The sequence below is a fragment of the Gymnoscopelus microlampas genome (assembly GCF_963454915.1).
Source record: "Gymnoscopelus microlampas genome assembly, chromosome: 10".
Lineage (NCBI taxonomy): Eukaryota > Metazoa > Chordata > Actinopteri > Myctophiformes > Myctophidae > Gymnoscopelus > Gymnoscopelus microlampas.
In genome coordinates this window covers 14,042,795-14,064,743 of record NC_139947.1, presented here as the reverse complement: position 1 = coordinate 14,064,743, position 21,949 = coordinate 14,042,795, and the positions used below count along the sequence as shown (strand labels likewise).

The window sequence follows — 21,949 nt, the reverse complement described above, 5'->3', positions numbered from 1 at the left end:
ACAAAAAAAAGGTATACATAATATTCAAAAATAGCAGATCTACAAGCTCATAGCGCGGCACTCGGTGCCGCGCTATGAGCTTGTAGATCTGCTATTTTTGAAAAAGCAAGAAAATGTGTGAAAATGTTTAAAAGTTCAAATACGGAGATTAGAGGTTTCTGCGCCGACAGCAACGATATCAAACCGTGGGATCCTTGAAATTTAAAAACGGCTGAGAATCACTGGCTTAACGACTTAAATAGGTGGAAAAAAAGTAAAATAATTGGCCACTCTAAATGTTTGAGTGTCTCCAGGCTGCCGGTTCTTGTCACCGTGCCGCTCCTCCTCCTCCAGAGCCAACACACACACACACACACACACACACACACACACACACACACACACACACACACACACACACATTGTAGTGTTCACTGAGGAGGAGGCTCGTCTGCAGGAGGCTCCCATCAGCTCATTAGTATGCACCTCCTGTGATGGCTAAAACACTGCCCCTAGTGGTGTGTGTGTGTGTGTGTGTGTGTGTGCGCGTGCGTGTGTGACTATACTTGTGAAGACCAAATATATGGTCCGCAGCTGGCCGCAAGTAATAATAGAATTAGAGAATTAGAGAAATAGACGTGAGGAAATCTTTCCCCGGTTTGCACAAGAAAAAAGGCTGTTTTATGGTTTTAAAGTGATTTTTAAAGGTAGGTTTACAATTGGAACTCTTAATTACACGGCTACTTAATACATAAATTCATAAATTGACCTAAAAGTAACAACAAAACGAAGTGTTTCCTTGCTTACGGCAATGAAAGTATTCCACAAGTGTTGCGCTGGGCGTACACGGTCGCCTCAAGGAAAACAAGGAAGTGTTGATCAAATAGAATACATTTTTGGTCACTGCATCGTCTATTTCTCGCTTCAAATGTTTTCAAAAACATTCTTGAGAGCAACGTTTAGCTGTAAATGACATAGTGTGTTTGTTTACATGGCTGTCATGTTGGATACAACATCAAATCAAGCAGCGCAGGTTGATAGGAGCAGGTGTCTTTGATTAGACAGTGGTCTGTCTGTTATTGAGCTCCGGAAATAACGCGCCGCTGAATTCGAGCGATTGACCAATCAGAATCAAGCATTCAACCAAGCCCTGTAATAATGCAAACTGTGTGTGTGTGTCTGTGTGCATGTGCGTGTGTGTGTGCGTGCAACTGCACATGGCTGGTCTGGCAGCGATCCCCTTTTTCACAGAATCCCACACATGTAAAATGCTCAGTATCCTCATTAACCCTTTTAGACAGGGAACGCATCTGTGTCATTTTTTTATTTCTTTGGCTATTCAAAAATAGCAGATCTACAATCTACAAGATCTACAAGCTCATAGCGCGGCACTCGGTGCCGCGCTATGAGCTTGTATATCTGCTATTTTTGAATAGCCCAAAGAAATCTTAAAATGACACGCGGATGCGTTCCCCGGTTTAGATGGGTTAAAACGGTGGCCCAGATGGACCCTCGACGGGTCCAAAAACGGACCCAGATGGACCCAGCTTTCACACTCTCTCAGAGTTCAAATGGAGACACTGTCGTGCAGTCCAGTCCGTGTCCGCACGTCAAGGCCAGCTGGGCTAAAGAGGGGACATATGGTGACAGAGGAGAGTGTGTGTGTGTGTGTGTGTGTGTGTGTGTGTGTGTGTGTGGAGAGAGGTTGTCCGATGAGGACCGGTGTTTGTGTTCATGTCACCAAAGGCCACAGCGGAACTCATTGCTAACGTATGGAAATGGGCCATGTTAAAGAGCTATGCATAAATGTGTTGCCGTCAGGCAGAAACCCTTGTATCTCCATGTTCTTTTTCGACTTTTCGTCGTAAATGAATGCCCTACTTCATCGTACGAGAGTGTTGCACAAACGTTTAAAAAAAATAGCCGATCTACAAGCTCACAACGCCTCGCGATGCGTTTTTTTTTTAATGTTTTAAAAATAACAATAAAAAAGGAACGGTTTTGGACATACAAGCTTTCCACCCGACATGGATTGATATGGACCCTTTTAGAGGTCCATGTGGTTCCATTTTAATACGCTCCCTGAGTTAAATTAACACTCAAGATTTGATTTATCGCTTTATCAGTCATCGATGCACGCGCTGTGTATTTATTTAATAACACCAAAATTCCTCCAAACCCAAAAATGAACTGTGTGTGTGTGCGCGCGTGTGTGTGTGTGTGTGTACGTGTGTGTGCGCGTGTGAGTTTCTCCATGCGTTTCCTTTCTCTGTATTCAGTATGCGCTGTGTGCTGCAGACCGTGTCCGTATAGAATGTGAACATATTTGTCAATGTGACAGAGCTCCGGCCTCTCTCTGTCTTTGGCATGTGACCTGACTGCTAACACTGTGATGATGGGCAGCAGAGGGGAGCCCACCCTGCCCAGACCCCCCCTCTCTCACACTGCTCTCTGAAAATGGGCTTTTCTGAGTCAGTGGTTCTCAAACTTTTCCGTGTCACCAAGTGCTGCGCTATGAGCTTGTAGATCTACTTTTTTTTTGTTGAAAAATCGCAAACTTTTCAGCAAATCTTTGAATATATATATATTTGTTTTTAAAGCGAACATTTGTAACTCAAATCTTTGCTTCTGGCGGTCCCTGGAACAACATATTTTCAGATGGGGGTCTGCGGCCAAGTACATATAATTTTGGGGGTCCTTGACATGAAAAGGTTCGAGCACCGCTGATACATAGCAACGTAAGTTAAAGACATTTGTAGAATCTCACCCCAGAAGCAATAAGATTTGAGTTACAAATAAATGTTCGCTTTAAAGAAATATATATATTCAAAGATTTGCACACATTTTCATTGGTTTTCAATTGTTTTTATTCATCATATCACAACAGCAATACAATTATGCAAGTATGCATCATCTACGAAACAAAAACAACATATATATAACACACACACAACATAAAACTAACACAACAAAGGAAGAAGAAAAATAAATAAATAAATAGGCGAACCCACCCACCCCCTCCCAGTACCAACGATGCCACGAAAAGCAAAGGGCCAAACACCATATGCATAGTCTGTGCAAACTTAGTTAAAGTTATACCACTGTGTAAGGACAGCCAAAATCATGCCCGTAAGCTTATCTGCAATGCCAGACCATGCTTCAACGCTTCTCTCGCTTGCTCCATGTAATCTCGCCGTTGACAGTATACTATATCTAAAAAAAGTTAGAGCCCATTGGCGAAACGTTAAGGAATGAGGAGGTTTCCACCTCGTAGCCACCATCTTCTTTGCTGCTGAAGGGATCTGCATGTAAAACGTGTGCACGATGTCAGAGCCTCGAGGGAGCATCACCTTCCTTTTGCTACCAAAAAAGAAAAACAAAATACATTTTTTTGTCAAGGACACGACAACCACGTGTAAACAGGCTCTGTGCACAGCGGCCATATTGGAAAGATATTGGGCCTCTTCCTTACAGGTGTTACCAATTACACTAATTAAGGCTCTGTTCCATTTTAGTGTAGTTCAGTGGTTCACAAACGTTTTGATTTCAAGGACCCCCATAGCTCTGAGAGAGTACGAATGGAACCAAATTGGACCCATAAGAGTTACACACCCTTAACCCATTAAGACCTGGAACTGTGTCATTTTTTTGATTTGAGATAAAAAGCATTATTTTACACGTTGGGCTATTTAAAAATAGCAGATCTACAAGCTCATAGCGCGGCACCGAGTGCCGCGCTACGAGCTTGTAGATCTGCTATTTTTGAAAAACGTGAAAATGTGTGCAAATGTTTGAATATAAATACTTTTAAAGCGAACATTTTTGTCTCAAATCTTTGCTTCTGGGGGTCCCTGGAACAAACTATTTTGATGGAGGTCCGCGGCCAAATACATATAATTTTGGGGGTCCTTGACATGAAGAAGATTGAGCACCACTGATATAGAAACATGCGTTTTTCAGAATACTGAGATTTAGGAGACATGTAGAATCGGCTTCAGGTCTCTTGATTGAAATCTCGTGTAGTGAGACTTCCGCTATCAAAACATGCGATCGAGCGCAAGAAGACATGTGCGGATGCATTCCCGGATTGAATTAAGGGTTAAGGAACTATGGAAGAGGCCCAATTTCTTTCCAATATGGCCGCTGTGCATAGAGCCTATTGCAAATCGGATGACGTATAGCCCCGTATAACCGCATTATCACCCGGTTTCGGTGAAATGCAAAGAAAAAGCACAGTCTCCAACTCTGAGTCACCTTGGCTTTCACTTTGTGTATCTGTCTGTACCACAGAGTCTACTCTGGATGAAACACATCCTCCCCTGGAGACTCCTGTCTCCTTGTCTGCTGCGAGTGTGGAGGGAAGATGGGATGGTGGTGGGGGGGGTGGGGGGTGGGGGGGGGGGGTTGTTGGTGTGTTTTAGGGCTGGTTGCAGCACTGTAGTCGGCTCAATACACTTATATGTGTGAGTAGAATGTATGACGCCATGAAACGCTAGCACGCTACGTTTTGACGGCTCTGGGGGATACCCCAAACGGTGGTGGGTGTCCACCCGTCCAAAAATAATGGTAGACTCCCCTTAGCCCATTAAGACCTGGAACGCATCTGTGTCACTTTTTGATTTGAGCTTAAAAGCATTATTTTACACTTTGGGTTATTCAAAAATAGCAGATATACAAGCTCGATATACAAGCTTGTAGATCTGCTATTTTTGAAAAATTAGGAAAATGTGTGCACGTTTTTGACTATATTGTTTTTAAGCGAACATTTTTAACTCAAATCTTTGCTTCTGGGGGGTTCCTGGAACAAAATATTTTGAGATGTGGGTCGGCGGCCCGATACACTTCATTTTGGGGGTCCTTGACATGAAAAGGTTTGAGAACCACTGATATAGAAACATACGTTTTTTTCAGAATACCGTTAGGATTTAGAAGACATTAATAAGAATCGGCCTCAGGTCTTAATGGGTTAGAGTTAAGTTTCAAGAGCCCTCGGATCGATCTTTCCTCTCGTTTTTCTTTCTTTTTTAGCTGGTTACAGCTTCCACTGGGCTCACTCGGTTCCCATTTCACAACCATAGCAGACGCTCTTGGTCTGCTATGGTTTCTCAAATACATATTTTTTGCCTGTTACACACACAGCTGCTAGAGTTACATTATGGATAAGGTTCCCAACCTTGTCTGGATCAGGGCCCCACTTGAAAATCTGAAAGTGTCCGCAGCCCACCCTTCTGACCTCTTAACATGGCTGCCATTTGGCGGCCATCAGAGCATGGTGCATTTTCAGAGCATGGTTGTTTTAATGAACAATCAATTGATTGTGTTCCGGCTTGGATCAAGCGGCACCTAGTTGCGACCGTAGGTCGCACTTACTACAGAAAGCTGCTCCAGGTGTCCGTCCGTCACTCCGTCACTCCGTCACACACGTCACACTTTTGCCCTGCTCATATCTCCGCACCCATTGCCCCGATCCATGCCACATTTTGCACACACACTCCTTACCTGCCAAACTACACCCTCCAAGGACCCCCGGAGCTCCAGGGACCCCCAGCTGCCTCGGGGACCCCCAAGTGTAAAAAATGAGCACATGTGGACAAATTACCAAATGACCACCCCAACGGGGCTGCTCACGGGGCATTCCCGGGGACCACCCACTCCTGGTGCTCCAGAACGGATGCAAAAGTGGTGGCGCCCCCAGTGGAGGACCCCCTGCCACTGCAGCTCACATAAAATGCCGTAACTCGGTACACGTTTTCTGCCCACATAAACGCCACCATGTCACAGCTAACCCCACATTTAGACCACCAAACAAAACTATCCATTGCCCACACAACTAGGAACCAATCGCCGTTACAGCCCTCTTCTGTATACATGTGACCTACGGTCGCTTATCTCCCGATTAGGGAGTCTTACTGGTGCTATGACCTTGTAGATCTGCTATTTTAGAAAAATCGAGAAAATGTGTGCAAATCTTTGAATATATATATTAGCAAACATTTGTAACTCAAATCTTTGCTTCTGGGGGGTCCCTGGAAAAAAATATTTTCAGATGGCGGTCCTTGGCCAAATACATATACATTTTGGGGTGCTTGACATGAAAAAGTTTGAGAACCACTGACATAGTAACATATTTTTTTTTCAAATAACAGTTTTAGAAGACGTTCTAAAAACTGTCATTTTGTAGAATCGGCCTCAGGTCTTAATGGGTTAAGTTCCATACAAGCGCTGATGTACAGTATGTACTTTAACCAGAACCAGTTCCTGAATGTTTGAATGTCCGGATTGTTAACTATGGTTCTGAGTTGTGAGTGTTGACTATGATTCTGTCTGAGTCGTGAATTGTGAGTTTTGACAATATGGTTCTGAGTTGTCACAGTACGTTCTAACAGCGGGCGACTCTCGGGCGATCGCCGGGCGACATCGTCCAAAAGATAAAGAAAATCCATCTTTCATCGCACCCCCCCCCCCCCCCCCCCCCGCCCACTTCGCCCTATCGCCAGTAGTTGCCGGCTCTCATAGACATATAATGCACTTCCGGAAAATACTATCCTGATCGCCCGCTGTTAAAACGCACCGTTAGTGTTGACTACGATTCTGAGTTGTGAGTTTTGACTATATGGAGCTGTGAGTTGTGAGTTGTCAGTGTTGACTATGATTCTTTCTGAGTCATGAGTTTTAACTATATGGAGCTGTGAGTTGTCAGTGTTGACTATGATTGTGAGTTGTGAGTGTTGACTATGATTCTGAGTTGTGAGTGTTAACTATGATTCTGTCTGAGTTGTGAGTGTTGACTATGGTTGTGAGTTGTGAGTGTTGACTATGATTCTGTCTGAGTCGTGAGTTGTGAGTTTTGACTATACCGTTCTGAGTTGTGAGTTGTGAGTGTCGACTATGGTTATGTCTTTTCTCTGGCCCTGTGGAGAGCTTATCACTATGGACACCTCCCTGCCCGGCTGGGCTGTGGTTACCAGGTGATGGATGTCAACAAACAAGTGGCACATCCGTCTCCTTATAGAAGCCCTTCGGCTCTCCAGTGAATTGTGATATAACAGGAAGACACGCGGTGACACTAATACACCAAACCATCTGCTTTCACGATGTATGCTTCAAGTCTGTCATTTGTCACCTTTTAGGGAGTTTGGCTACAGGGCTGCAACAAACGACTCTGTTGATAATCCATCCGTCACAATTATGAACCCAGACATCTTAACCCATTGAGACCTGAAGCCGATTCTACATGTCTCCTAAATCTCAACAGTATTCTGAAAAACTTGTGTTTCTATATCAGTGGTGCTCAATCTTTTTCATGTCAAGGACCCCCAAAATGATATGTATTTGGCCACGGACCCCCATAAAAATATTTTGTTCCAGGGACCCCCAGAAGCAAAGATTTGAGTTAAAAATGTTCGCTTTAAAAATATATATATATTCAAAGATTTGCACACATTTTCACGATTTTTCAAAAATAGCAGATCTACAAGCTCGTAGCGCGGCACTCGGTGCCGCGCTACGAGCTTGTATATCTGCTATTTTTGAATAGCCCAAAGTGTAAAATAATGCTTTTTTAGCTCAAATCTAAAAATGACACAGTTCCAGGTCTTAATGGGTTAATGTTTTTACCCAGCAGACAATAACATAACTTTCATTTTATAATATGGAAGAAAGATGAGAATAAGACGGAGAGAGAGAGAGAGAGAGAGAGAAAGAGAAGTTATATTTGTACTTTGTGTTCTGATCGATAAGTCGTAACCCAAAAGAAGAATTGCTGCAGAAGTCGGAGTTGAAACACATAAGGTGTAAAAACCTTGTTTTTGTATAAAGGCTTTTTAATCTATACAAAGTGTGGTGTACCTTGGTATTGTTGGGGTTATGACCTATTGATCACAAAGCAAAGTACAAGTCTAACCTCCCTCTTTTCTCTTTCTATTACGTCCTTGTGTTTTTAATGCCTACATTCATCAAGTAGCACTGCTGCTCAGCCAATCTAGTGGCGTGTGCTCCGTCTAAAAAGCAGTGATTCCCACCCACTGGTGGGCTCTGAGGGTATTGCAAGTGAGCCCCCAAATAATAGTCAAAACACAAGTGGTGTGTTCTACCGCATTGGTTCTCAAAGTGGGGTCCGGGGACCCCCAGGGGTACTTGAGGGGGTTCCAGGGGGTCCCCAGCTAAATGATGGACAGGAACCAAATGGACCCATATGGGTCTGTAACTCTGAGAGTGTACAAATGGAACCAAATGGACCCTAACGGGTCCATTTGGTTCCATTTGTACACTCTCAGAGTTAAATGAACATTGGTTTTACAATGTGAATTGGGGTCCCAGAAGTATAAATGCCATTAAATGGGGGTCCGTAGCCCTAATGCATGTCAAACTGGGGGTCCTTGAAATTAAAATGGTTGAGAATCACTGCTAGAGAGCCGTAAAAACCTTCTCTTATTGGGGTCCCTGGCTTATCTTTTCAAATGGGGGTCCGCGGGGTAATAAGTGTCAATTAGGGGGTCCTTGACATGAAAAAGTTTGAGAACCACTGTTCTACCGTGGTACGCTGTATACGTAGTATACCGTGTAGAATATTTTGGGGGAAAAAAGCGTATACAGTCTACTAACCATTTCATCCATTGAAAACGCGCTAGCGTCTACCGACGACCGCGTGCATTTCGTGCAGGGAATGATTATCGTATACCTCCGAAAAAAAACCTAGACCACACCACTGGCAAAACACTACGATGTTAACCCATTGAGACCTGGAACTGTCTAATTTTTAGATTTGAGCTAAAAAGCATTATTTTACACTTTGGGCTATTCAAAAATAGCAGATCTACAAGCTCATACCGCGGCAACTATACTAAAGAAGTATACACGCTGGTTCCATTCCTTCAAAGGTTCGGAATAGGTCGGCAAAGACTGCATAAAGAATAGTTGTAATAAAGTTAATGATCGATGTGTTCAATTAATTGTCTCAGCCCTACTTGCCTACTACTTTTCAGAACAACCATTGAAAAATATGTATATTTTATTCACGTTGCTTTATTTCTCTTTAAATGTTTTTTTCCCCCAAACTTTTGAATTTATTCCAACATTTTCCACATGATGCAATGGCGGTGCAAGGCGCACCGTTTTTTTAAATGTTATATTTCGCCCACTTCACTGCTCTGCCAAGCGTCATGTGTATTATAACATAACGCATAACATTTTAGCCAGTCGTTTTGTGAGCGCCTTTTGGGACAATGTTTGTTTTGTCGTCTCTCTCTCTTCACAAGCCATTGTTGAATCTACTTTTTTTTAATTGGTCTTTCATTAACCGGCCCCCGGGCTAATTCCGCTCGGCGGGCTGGTGGGATATGTCCAGACATCGCTCCATCTCGCTAATTAACCCATTCAGACTGGGGAACGCATCTGTGTGTCATTTTATGATCTTTTTTGGGCTATTCAAAAATAGCAGATATACAAGCTCATAGCGCGGCACCGAGTGCCGCGCTATGAGCTTGTATATCTGCTATTTTTTTTTTCGTTGAAAAAAAAAAAAAATGAAAATCTTTGAATATATATCTTTTAAAGCGAACATTTTCAAATCTTTGCTTCTGGTGGGTCCCTGGAACAACATGTTTTGAGATGGGGGGTCCACGGCCAAATACATATCATTTTGGCTGGTCCCTTGTCATGAAAACGTTTGAGAACCACTTGATAGCAACATAAGTTTTTTCAAAAAACTGTCAGGATTTAGAAGACATTTGTAGAATCCACAGAAGCAAAGATTTGAGTTAAAAATGTTCCCTTTAAAAAGTATATACAAAGATTTGCACACATTTTCACGATTTTTCAAAAAATAGCAGATCTACAAGCTATTTTTGAATAGCCCAAAGAAAAAAAAAAAAATGAACACACGGTATACGTTGCCCCGGTCTAAAAGGGTTAAGAGCCTGCTACCTGACCAACTATTTGCACAAGCCCCTCATTAGGCTGAAAGCCTCATCAGTTTTGAAGGCAAAGCACAGAGAAGTGCATTGATTCCACTGGAGAGAGAGAGAGAGAGTGAGGGGGGGGAGGAGGGGGGGTATGAAGGAAAGGGGTAGGGTGAGAATAGTGGATGAGAGAGAGAGAGAGAGAGAGAGACAGACAGGGAGAGGAAGGGCATGTGAGAGAGAGAGAAGGGTGTGTGTGAGAGAGAGAAGGGTGTGTGTGAGAGAGAGACAGACAGAGAGGGAGGGAGAGAGAAATGGGGGGGGGGGGGTGGGTGGGTGGTGGGGGGTGTGCATGACAATGAGCCCTACCTCTAACACATCCTCCTGTTTCCATGGATACGGAGGAGCCAATCGCGTGGCCCTGCTGCGGACGGTACTACTGAGAACGGGATGAGAGGGTGGTAGAGAGAGGGAGGGAGGAGAGAGGTACGGTACGGTTATAAGGGTGGTGATGGGTGTGTGTGTGTGTTGTTTATATGAAGGAACACAGCATGGCCCTCCAGCGGGGGGGGGGGGCACTGCCCTCTGTTTTGAGATGGCAGCATGGCAGCCACAGCCTCCCGTTGGTCCAAAAGAAAAAAACAGGCTTTTTTTTAAAAGAGAGGCTGTTCTTTCATAGTCAGTAAAAACAGGCATCCCTTCCAGCTCCTTAGCTCTTGAACACACACACACACACACACGGACACACACGGACACACACACACACACACACACACCCCTGCCTGCCGTCTTGGATGCTTCTTGTTACATCATGCACACGGCTTTCTCTCCGCCTGCCTGCCTGCCTGCCTGTGTGTGTGTGTGTGTGTTTGTGACTGGAAGAGGAGAGAGAGAGAGAGAGAGAGAGTGAATGTGAGCGAGCTGTCGTGCAGCACACGCCACACGCCGCGTCCCCACTCGTTTCGTTTAGCTCTCCTCCTCCCCATTGACCAAAAGCAGCGTATCCCTCCTTTAAGCCCAAGAGGATGGACAAGCCAAGCGTGTGGCGCGCCGTGGTGAGCAGCACGGACCCCCGGAGGACCACCGCCGCCGCGACGCGGGACCCCACCGCCACGGGCTCCTCCTCTGAGAGACCGGGCTCTGCCATGGGTTACCGGCTCTATGATATGTGAGTAAGCAGCAGCGGCTATAGATGAATGGATGAAATAGCAGATATACAAGCTCATAGCGCGGCACCGAGTGCCGCGCTATGAGCTTGTAGATCTGCTATTTGTGTGAGTGAATGAATGAATGAAAGGGTGGACGACTGTCAGATGAGCTTTGTCTACCTGTGTGGGACGGATCTGCTCAGAGAGAGCGCTCATTGATGATGAGAGAGAGGTGGCACTAGTGTGGCGTGGCTGACAAACCGATCGGTCACAAGGGCAGCGTCCGTCCGTTCGTCCGTTCGTCCGTCCGTCGGTCCGTCCCTGCGGTGTGTTTGCTGACTCATACCGATGGTATGCAGAGAGAGAGAGAGGGCAGACCTTGCTCTGCCCTCTCTCTCTCTCTCTCTCTCTGTTGTCTGGCTCAGCCTGTTTTTCTCTAAGTAAACAACCCGAGTCCTGAGGGGGACTGACTGACTGACTGACTGCCAGGACGCAGCATCCTCTCCTCTCTGCTTTTGAATGAATGTTGTTGTTCTCCCCCCCCCCAAAACAAATCACTGAGAAAGAATGTATATATCTGTTTTTGTGATTTGATAAAAGACAAAATGTTATAGCCCTCTGTTTATAACGACTACAACAGTGTCATGTGAGGTAACAATGTGGTTTTTTTTAGAATCGCTGATGGCAGACCAAAAAAGAAATAAATGACTCATTTCGGGGGGGTGGGGGGGGGGGGGGGGGGGTTTGATGCTGTGACAGCTCCTGGTCGGCACGTGTTCCTCCCCGCTCTGTCAGTTTGTGTGTGTGTACGTGTGTACGTGTGTGTGTGTGTGTGCGCGCGCGAGCGCTTGAGGCTGTTATTTTTTATATAGGTGTTATTTGGAGTCTCTGTTATTTGGAGTGTCTTTGATGATGAGCTTTTGAAAGGGACCATGTTGTGCCATTACGATTGACAGTCTAAAGACGAAAAAAGGACGCAGATAATGTGTGTTTCTTCTCCATTCTATCTGACGTGAGGGAGAGACGTGTGTTTTGGTTTCCTCGCCGTTTCCTCCTTGGTTCGCCGCCAGCGTCTGCACCACAAGCACTGTACTGTATATATGAGAGAGAGAGAGATCACATGGCAACACAACTAAGAGTCTTTATCACATTAGGAGGAGAGTACAGTATATATAGCTCACGTCGTGAATCCACGGCACTTTCTGGGCACACCATGTACCCTGGGTTAGGCTCACAAACACTTTAACTGTATTTAGCTGAATAAGCATTCTTAGTTTAACCCATTGAGACCGGGAACGCATCCGTATCAAAACGTTTTTTTGATTTCTTTGGCTATTCAAAAATAGCAGATCTACAACCTCGCAGCGCGGCACCGAGTGCCGCGCTGCGAGCTTGTAGATCTGCTATTTTGAAAAATCGTGAAATTGTGTATTTTTTTAAGCGAACATTTGTCAAATGTTTAGTCAGAAGCAAATATTTGACTTACAAATGTTTGCTTTAAAAAACTATATTATTTTATCGATTTGCACACATTTTCACAATTTTTCAAAAATAGCAGATCTACGAGCTCGTAGCGCGGCACTCGGTGCCGCGCTACGAGCTTGTAGATCTGCTATTTTTGAATAGCCCAAAGACATTTAAAAAAAAATGACACAGATGCGCACCCGGCTTTAAGGTGTTAACGAGGCTTAGGGCCGTTCCTCGGAGACGGACGTTTGTTATGCTCCTCGTTAATGGACGAAAACAATGCACACTAATGATATGGACCCTCTGAGTCCATGTACAAACCACCGGTGGATATTTACCTGCTTATTTATGAACGATGTCGGATGGAAATTGCTTGGCATTTTTTGGTTGATCTACTGTACCGTGCAGACAGTTTAACGAGGATGCTGCTTGTCCGTTTACGGGCCTATATATATACTCACTGGCCTCACACTTTGTCTATTACTCTGTCGTAAACGATGGTGTCCCATGCCAAAAAAAAATAGCCGATCTACAAACTCACCGATCGGCTATTTTTGGCCCCTGACACTGTCGTATACAGTGACGTATAACTCAGGCGTAAGCTCTACGTTTTTTCATCCTTTATCTACAGCAGTGGTTTTCAGCCTTTTTCATGCCATTGATATACATTTGGCCCGCGGACCCCCCATCTGAAAACGTTTTGTGCCAGGGACCCCCAGAAGCAAAGATTTATTCTATAATTCTTTTCATCCTGCGATTTTTGTAACCCTTTTTCACCCGGACAGAAGCAAAGATTTGAGTTAAAAGTGTTCGCTTTAAAACATGTATATATTGAAAGACATGCGCACATTTTCAAGATCTTTCAAAAATAGCAGATCTACAAGCTCATAGCGCGGCACTCGGTGCCGCGCTGTGAGCTTGTATATCTGCTATTTTTGGATAGCCAAAGCTAAGTGGTTCAAATGAGCTGGGGACCCCCTATGACCACCGGTACCCCCTCAAGGACCACTGGTTGAGAAGAACCACTGATCTAACAGCATATACAGTAACTCGCTTGCAAATCCCAGTCGTTTCTCCACTGTAACATTAGCATTCGCAGAGCCTCGAAGAATACCGCCGTTTGTGTTGTCAACACAAACGGGCAGAGAGAAGAAGAGAAGCATCGCCATCTGTCACCAGTTCTCGCCTGTGTGTGTCCGTCCGTGTGTGTGTGTGTGTGTGTGTGTGTGTGTGTGTGTGTGTGTGTGTGTGTGTGTGTGTGTGTGTGTGTGTGTGTGTGTGTGTGGCGGCCCGAAAAACACATTTCATAACAGACCCCACCCCACCATGCAGTACTAAAGAGAGAGAGAGAGGAGAGGGTGGGGGGGCCGGAACCGAATCAGCCAAGGATCAGCGAACGGTCACACGATGGTGACCTCCTGCAGGCCCCTGTGTCAGAGGAGAGGTCGGGAGGTCAGGGCTCGACAGAGGAGCAGCAGGAAGTGGGAGCGTGCGTGCTGCTCGGTTTCGGGCGGGCATGCATGGCAGAGCCAGGCGGGAGATGATGCAGCGGCGCCGAAGCAGATTGACACTAATGTGTCAGCTCCGCTCTGCTCTTCAAGCGGGCTGAGGGCTCGCGGCATCTTGCCAATACACCTTTAACCCGTTAAGACCCGGGGAATATTCAAAAATAGCAGATCTACAAGCTCGTAGCGCGGCACCGAGTGCCGCGCTACGAGCTTGTAGATCTGCTATTTATTTTTGAAAAATCGTGAAAATGTGTGCAAATCTTTGAATGTATATTTTTTTAAAGCGAACATTTTTTAACTCAAATCATTGCTTCTGGGGGATTCTACAAATGTTCTTCTGAATCAGTTGTTTTGAAAAAACCTATGTTGCTAAATGTGTCAGTGGTTCTCAAACGTTTTCATGTCAAGGACCCCCAAAATGATATGTATTTGGCCGCGGACCCCCATCTCAAAATATGCTGTAATAGGGACCCCCCAGAAGCAAAGATTTGAGTAAAAAATAAATCCCTTAAAAAATAAAAAAATAAAAAAAATATTTTGCACACATTTTCAGAAATAGCAGATCTACAAGCTCGTAGCACGGCACTCTGTGCGGCGCTATGAGCTTGTAGATCTGCTGTTTTTGAACAGCCCCAAAGAAATCTAAAAACGACACCACAGATGATGCTTTCCCGGTCTTAATGGATTAATGAGCAGCCGTAGCTGGACGGAGTCTGTTCCCGTTGTAAATGTCATTTCATCACGGCTGGCAGGCCCCGATCGCCCCTCCGGAATCCTAATGCTGCCGCTGCCACTGCTGCTGCTGCCCCGGAGAAGAGAAGAGAGGAACTATATAATATATCCGTTCCTAGTCCTTAACCAAAAACAAAAAAAGGCTCCTCTTCGTCAGGCCTCCGAGCGAAAAAACACCTGCCCCGGGACTGCTGCTGCAGAGGCAAGCCCCGGGGGCTGAACAAAAAAAAAAGTGTTAATGTGTTTTAACCCATTGAGACCTGAAGCCGATTCTACGTGTCTCCTAAACCCCAACAGTATTCTGAAAAACCTATGTTTCTATATCAGTGGTGCTCAATCTTTTTCATGTCAAGGACCCCCACAATTATATGTATTTGGCCGCGGACCCCCATCAAAATATTTTGTTCCAGGGACCCCTAGAAGCAAAGATTTGAGTTCAGAATGTTCGCTTTAAAAATACATATATTTCAAAGATTTACACACATTTTCGCGATTTTTCAAAAATAGCAGATCTACAAGCTCGTAGCGCGGCACTCGGTGCCGCGCTATGAGCTTGTATATCTGCTATTTTTGAATAGCCCAAAGTGTAAAATAATGCTTTTTAGCTCAAATCTAAAAATGCCACAGTTCCAGGTCTTAATGGGTTAAAGACAAGAGCGAGGCTATTGCATTGTGTGAGCTCGGGCTATAAGGCCCCGCAGAGAAAAGGCAACTCCTTTCTTTCCTAAAGAGTAATTGATCCAGGGGTGTCACTCGAACTGTAATATATTAGGCCCATTTGACAGGCCGTTTAGGTAATTGGCTGTCATGCAGCTTACTGGTGCAGAGAGAGAGAGAGAGAGAGAGAGAGAGAGAGGTACAGCAGGACTTGCCACACTGCACACACACCAGGGAGAGATGAGCTCCCAAACACCCACAGAACTAAGTATTGACATTTCGAGTGCAACCGTCATCAGTTTCCATTGTGTTCGCATTATGTCGAACGTGTACAAATCATTGCGGCGTAGTAATAACGGGCCCCAGCGGTCATTAGCTTAATCCGGCCGGTTCCTCAAAGTGGTGCAGGTCCATGCAGGGAACCCTCTCAGGGTTCCTTGAAGAAGAAGGGGTTCCAATTGGACCCTTTACAGGTCTGTAACTCTGAGAGTGTCCGAACGGACACTCTCAGAGTTACAGACCTGGAAGGGTCCAATTAGAAACGTTTTCAAATAGTTCAACTATAGCCGATCTACATCGACAGGTTGTGAGCTTGTAGATCGGCTTTTTGAAACTATTTGAAAATGTTTTTCAAAATAGGACAAAAATGGCAAAGAAGTTTAGGGATAATGGGTAAGGCGGTGCCCAGAATAGGGCCCTTCGACACTAACTCTGGGGGAGCCCGGGATCGAACCATCCGGCCGCTCTATCGGCTCTACCGGGCCACTCTACCCCTGAGCCACTGCCGCCGCCAGTCTATGCCATTCCGATACCATGTGATTCATGCACTACTGTTTTCTTACTGTAGAATTTGCATTATTTTACTAACTTGGAGCTGCACGTTGCACGTGGATTTTTGATCAGTGGTTCTCAAACTTTTTCGTTTCAAGGACCCCCATAACTCTGAGCCGTATATAATAAGGGTTCATTTTGTTCCATTTGTACTCTCTCAGAGTTTCAGACTCGTAAGGGTTAATTTGGAACCCCCTCATATCACAATCATTTCAACCACTTTAACCTTTTATACATTGGCTGTTCAAAAATAGCAGATCTACAAGCTCGTAGCGCGGCACTCGGTGCCGCGCTACGAGCTTGTAGATCTGCTATTTTTGAAAAATCGTGAACATTTGTGCAAATCTTTGAATATCATGTTTTGAAAGCGAACATTTGTAACTCAAATCTCTACTTACTGAGTAGTGATCTGTATGGTAAGCTCAGCAGCACTGCAAATTCCAGATCAGGAAAGATGTGTATGCTGAGTTGATTTGTGCCATGTACTTACTTACTTCATGTTACTGTAACTGTTACGGTCATTACGTGGTAATTAATGAATCCTCTTGGGGTGACGGTTTTGTGATGGCACTTAATTAAAAATCTGTCTGTACCAGGAATCTATTTTGGGATTAATAAGGGTGTTTTTTTTTTTTATTTGTTCTGGAACATTTAGCAAATATCAAATTAAAGGAATAGTTCACCCAAAATATGACTTATTTTCTATCAATTACACGCCCCATGAAGCCTTGAATTCATTTTTTGGTTTTTGACGCATTCCTGAGCCAATAATTTGATGACCGGGTGTATTTCCGGCAGGAGACTCAAAGAGACTCCTTTGAGTCTCCTACCGGATATATTAGCATCTTTCCGCCTGTAATCAAATTATTGGTATAATTATTGGTATACCAAAAAATCTCCATGGATTCAATGCTTCATGGGGTGTGTAATTGATAGAAAATACGATTTTTTTTGCGTGAACTACTCCTTACAGTAAAAAAAAAAAGGAAAAAAAAGAACATTTAACCCACTAATTTCAATGGGACGTATATATTTATGTATTTCAACCAGCCATTGAGATAATGCTCGGGCCGGCATGCATGGCGGGCGGGCAGCCAATAGAAGCCAGGATGCCCAGCTCCCCCTGTTATTAGCTGGTCCGTTCTCAACGCTAAAGCCCCCCCTGACACCCCCCCCCCCCCCCCCCCCCCTAAACCCTCCCATTTTCGAGTGACGCCAATGCTGATGCGAAAACAGAGTGCGTCACTCTGTACAGCCTGTGAGCCTCCTGGCAAGACAAGAATTCCTGCACTTGCAGTCTGAGCAGCTACACAGAGACACACAGAGTGCTGGGTGAGCAGAGCACACTCACACATAACAGAGGAGACGGAGAGAGAGAGAGAGAACTGGGCTACTGTATTATAGGCCCGGGCGTACGGTATAGCCTCCTCAACACAGGCTGCTAGCCCAGAGACTGTGGGATGCTCTGCTGCTACTGCATGAGACACTGACTGTATACTATAGCAGGGCTGGGCAATGAGCTTGTAGATCTGCTATTTTTTAGGGAAAAAAAAATAAGATTTGAGCAAATCTGTGAATATATATTTATTTCAAAAAAACGTATGTTGCTATAATCAGCGGTTCTCAAAGTGTTTCATGTCAAGGACCCCCAAAATTAAATGTATTTGGCCGTTTTTTTTTATTATATATCAACAAATCGACCACATAAAGCCTGATTTACGTTTAGTTGCGTGCCAATGTCGTGCTCAGTAAATAGCCGATCTACAAGCTCACAACGCGTCGCGAATGCGACGCGTTGTGAGCTTGTAGATCTGCTATTTACAGCAGGCAACACCAGTGTGGAACACTATTTAAAACCTAAAAAATAATTGTTAATAATTAATCATAATAATCGAGGCAAAAAGTTTGATGGTGATATTGAATCAAAGTCATGTTGACCCCAGACCCTATAGCACTGTGTTATAGGCCGGGCATAAGGTAGCCCTGCACACAGGCTGCTAGCAAAGGGAACTGTGGGATGCTTGCTGTTATATTGCATAAGAGACACAGACAGACTTACATACTAGCATTACATGACTCTGCCCAGGTTAGCATACATGGCCCTGCCGGGGCATGCGGGCAGCCACAGTGCATGCTGTCATGTCACATTGCATCAGTGGATACGGGGGGGGGGGGTCTGTACTGTATAGCTGCGATACTAAGAGTCAGTATAGCCTCATCTTATGCTGTACTGTACAGAAGTGGTTCTCAAACATTTTCATGTCCAGGACCGCCAAAATGTATACGTATTTGGCTGAAGACCCTTATACAAATATTTTGATTTTCCATTTTTGGGGCGGTGTAGCCGCCCCCTATAAGTGAGTTTTGGACACCGACCAAAAAATGTGTGTACCCCCTAACCCTTCCATTGTTAATGCAAATCGATACTTTTTTCATATCAGCCAATCACATTACAGCTAGTGTCATCACCACTAACTGTAATGTGATTGGCTGACTTTGCAAATTCAGGACTGTGATTGGCTAGCGAAACACATGACACATGTGCAGCCCTATGAATAGCAGTATGGACTTTAAAAAAAGTCATTTATCCTTTTTTTAAAGTGAGTCATGTTGTGATGACCACACACCGCCCACTTCACACTGGGTGTGATTTTTTTTTCATAATAAAGAAATGAAATAAATTGAAGTCCTTCGAGCTTGTAGATCGGCTATTTTTGAATATCCGAAGTATGAACAGGGTTTAAAGTGGTTTAAAACCGATTGTGATGCTATAGTAGCTAATTGAGCTGGGGACTCCCCCTGGAACCCCCTTAAGGGCCCCATGGGTGTCCCCCACACCCCACTTTGTAAACCAGTAGTGTTCAGTATGTACAGTATGTACACAGGCCTGTCTTCACAGTAATCTCCCTGTGCTTGCAGCTAATGTTAGTGCAGTGGTTCTCAACCAGTGGTCCGGGGACCACCAGTGGTCCTTGAGGGGGTTCCAGGTGGTCCCCAGCGAAATGATGTAGAGTTGGTAACCAAATGGACCCTTATAGATCTTTAACTCTTGAGAGCGTAAAATGAAACCAAATGGACCCTCACAGGTCCATTTGGTTTCATTTTACGCTCTCAAGAGTTAAATTATTGTTAAACATCTGCATTACTTAATTAACTCAATTCCTGCCAATCACGCATAAATGCGATCTATTAAATAGCGCATTTGGCCGCCAAGATCGCATAAATGCGTTCTATTTAAAAATTTAAAAAAATTAAAAAATTGGATTTTTTTTTTTTTTTTCTTTTTTTTTTTTTTTCAATTTGACCCAAAGACCAAGAAGATATGATTTTTCGAAGATTTAGACTCCCATCAACTTCCTCAAAACTTAAAAATTCTGTATCTTGGCTCCTGAGTACTTTTTTAATTTCAATGAAAAATCTCTGGCAGACAACAGCAAAACAATTGAAATAACTCTGGCAGGTGAAGTGTTATAGAATTGTTATTTTGATCAACGTCTGCCTGGTTATCTCTCCTATGGTACCAACATCAACACAGCATGGAATTGTGGACAAAATCTCATCCAACGATAACAACATATTTGAAGTCTCGGGTTTGATCAAAACGGTGGTCTGTGACTCAAATGCAGAATAAATAATGGACCTTGATGTGAAAAGGGTTGAGAACCATTGGGCTAGTGCCGTGCAGCGTTACTGATCATTTATGCGATGCTGCTCCTAGCTGCCTGTGACAGATGGCAGGATATTCACAAACCCCCGAGTTCTACTGTATACTCTTCTCTGATTGGCTAGGACTTCAGCAGAACAGCACAGAGCAGAGCTGAGGAGGTAAACTCCACTCTAAAGCAGCGTTTCTCAATCTTTTTGTATTTTATTTCAAGGAGCCCCAGTTTGATATGCGTTATTATGCTCCCGTTTGATACTATTTCTGTTCGTTTTCGATCTCCAGACCCCAATATAGTATGCCATAAAATCCTCAGTGTTATTTGAACTCTTGAGCGTGTACAAATGCTACACAAAATGGTTCAATTTGTACACTCTTGGAGTTGCGAGTGTTGCAGAATCCTTACGGTCAAGGACCCCTGGGAGTTTTTCCCCCATTCTGAATTCCCATAGACGTGTTTAATATCGCGTCAGAATAAGAAATGTGTTCCAAAAATAAACAAATGATCCCGGCGGTTTGACTCATATGGATATGAAGCATCAACTGACGGTGAGAAAACGATAATGTTACTTCCACCAAATCAGTTACATTTTCGCCAGAAACAGACACTATCAAATATGAGAGACTGACTATCATAAACGATACAGAACCTCCTCCCTGACAATATCGCCGAGACAGTTTGTTTATTTTTGGACCACAATTCTTATACTGTATGAGACATATTCTAAGATGACCTAAAGTTATTCTCCATAGAGAAATTACTTTACGAACCGGGGATGAACGAGTGACGTCAGGACTTCTGTACTTTATCCCATTAAGACCTGGAACGCATCTGTGTCACTTTTTCATTTGAGCTAAAAAAAAAAGCATTATTTTACACGTTGGCTATTCAAAAATAGCAGATATACAAGCTCATAGCGCGGCACCGAGTGCCGCGCTATGAGCTTGTAGATCTGCTATTTTTGAAAAATCGTGAAAATGTGTGCAAATCTTTGAATATATATATTTTTAAAGCGAACATTTTTAACTAAAATCTTTGCTTCTGGGGGTCCCTGGAACAAACTATTTTGAGATGGCGGTCCGCGGCCAAATACATATCATTTTGGGGGTCATTTTTCTTGACATGAAAAAGTTTGAGCACCACTGACGTAGAAACACACGTTGTTCAGAATACTGTTGGGATTTAGAAGACATTTGTAGAATCGGCTTCAGGTCTTAATGGGTTAAAGTAGGCCGCCTTATTGTAGCTTGATTCCAACAACAGCGGTATAGCGGTATAGTGTTAAGGACGGTAAAATATCACCGAGTGCAACAACAACAACAACAACACAAAAACGACAACTATTAAAGCTGAGCTCATCTGGCAGCGAGGTTGGTGTGCTGGCACAGCCTGCAGCCTCAGCAGCTGGGAGGGTTGTATAGGCTGGCACGCGCTGCCATGCCTGCCACGCTGCTGGCCCTCTGCCAGACAGCGCAACCTGCTGCAGCTTGGAGGGCGTGAGAGAGAGAGAGAGAGAGAGAGCCGCCATGAGGCGCGTGTAAGGATTATCATCCAGACCACTGTGGAGCCGTAGTGAGTTATACACTCTTCCTCCAGTGGTGGAAGAAGTATTCGGATATTTTTACTTAAGTAAAAGAAGCAATGCCATGATATAAAAAATACTCTGTTACAAGTAAAAAGGCCTGTGTTCAAAATGTTACTTGAGTGAAAGCACGAAAGTTTTGGCATCAAAATATACTTAAAGTACCAAAAGTAAAAGTACTAAAATGTTTGAAAATAGCAGATCTACAAGCTCACAACGTTGTTGTGGGCTTGTAGATCTGCTATTTTCAAAGAGCCTATGTATAAAATAGGGCTAAAGTGGTTAGTGTATGTTTTATGATATAATCCTTTATATATGCAAAGTAACTATTAACTAAAGTTTTCAAATAATTATAGTGGAGTAAAAGTACAATATTTGCCCTTGACATGTAATGGAGTAGAAGTAAAAGTATTGAAAATTGGAAATCCCCCAGTAAGGTAAAAGATAATACCTCAAAATTGTACTTTAAGTACAGTCCTTGAGT

General features: G+C 44.0%; 1 protein-coding gene across 2 annotated transcripts in view; it reads left to right on the top strand.

The window, feature by feature from the left end:
* LOC311052843 (IQ motif and SEC7 domain-containing protein 1-like) overlaps positions 1 to 21,949 on the top strand; it is a 210,478-nt gene that overhangs the window by 82,899 nt on the left and 105,630 nt on the right. The window contains exon 1 of one of the 2 annotated variants that reach the window (XM_084068068.1): positions 10,953 to 11,046. The exons of the other annotated variant lie outside the window; for it this stretch is intronic. Coding sequence (XP_083924194.1) covers positions 11,024 to 11,046 — 23 coding nt within the window. The 5' untranslated portion in view covers positions 10,953 to 11,023. Of the gene's footprint in view, positions 1 to 10,952; positions 11,047 to 21,949 lie in introns of those variants that run through there. 2 annotated transcript variants of the gene reach the window in all.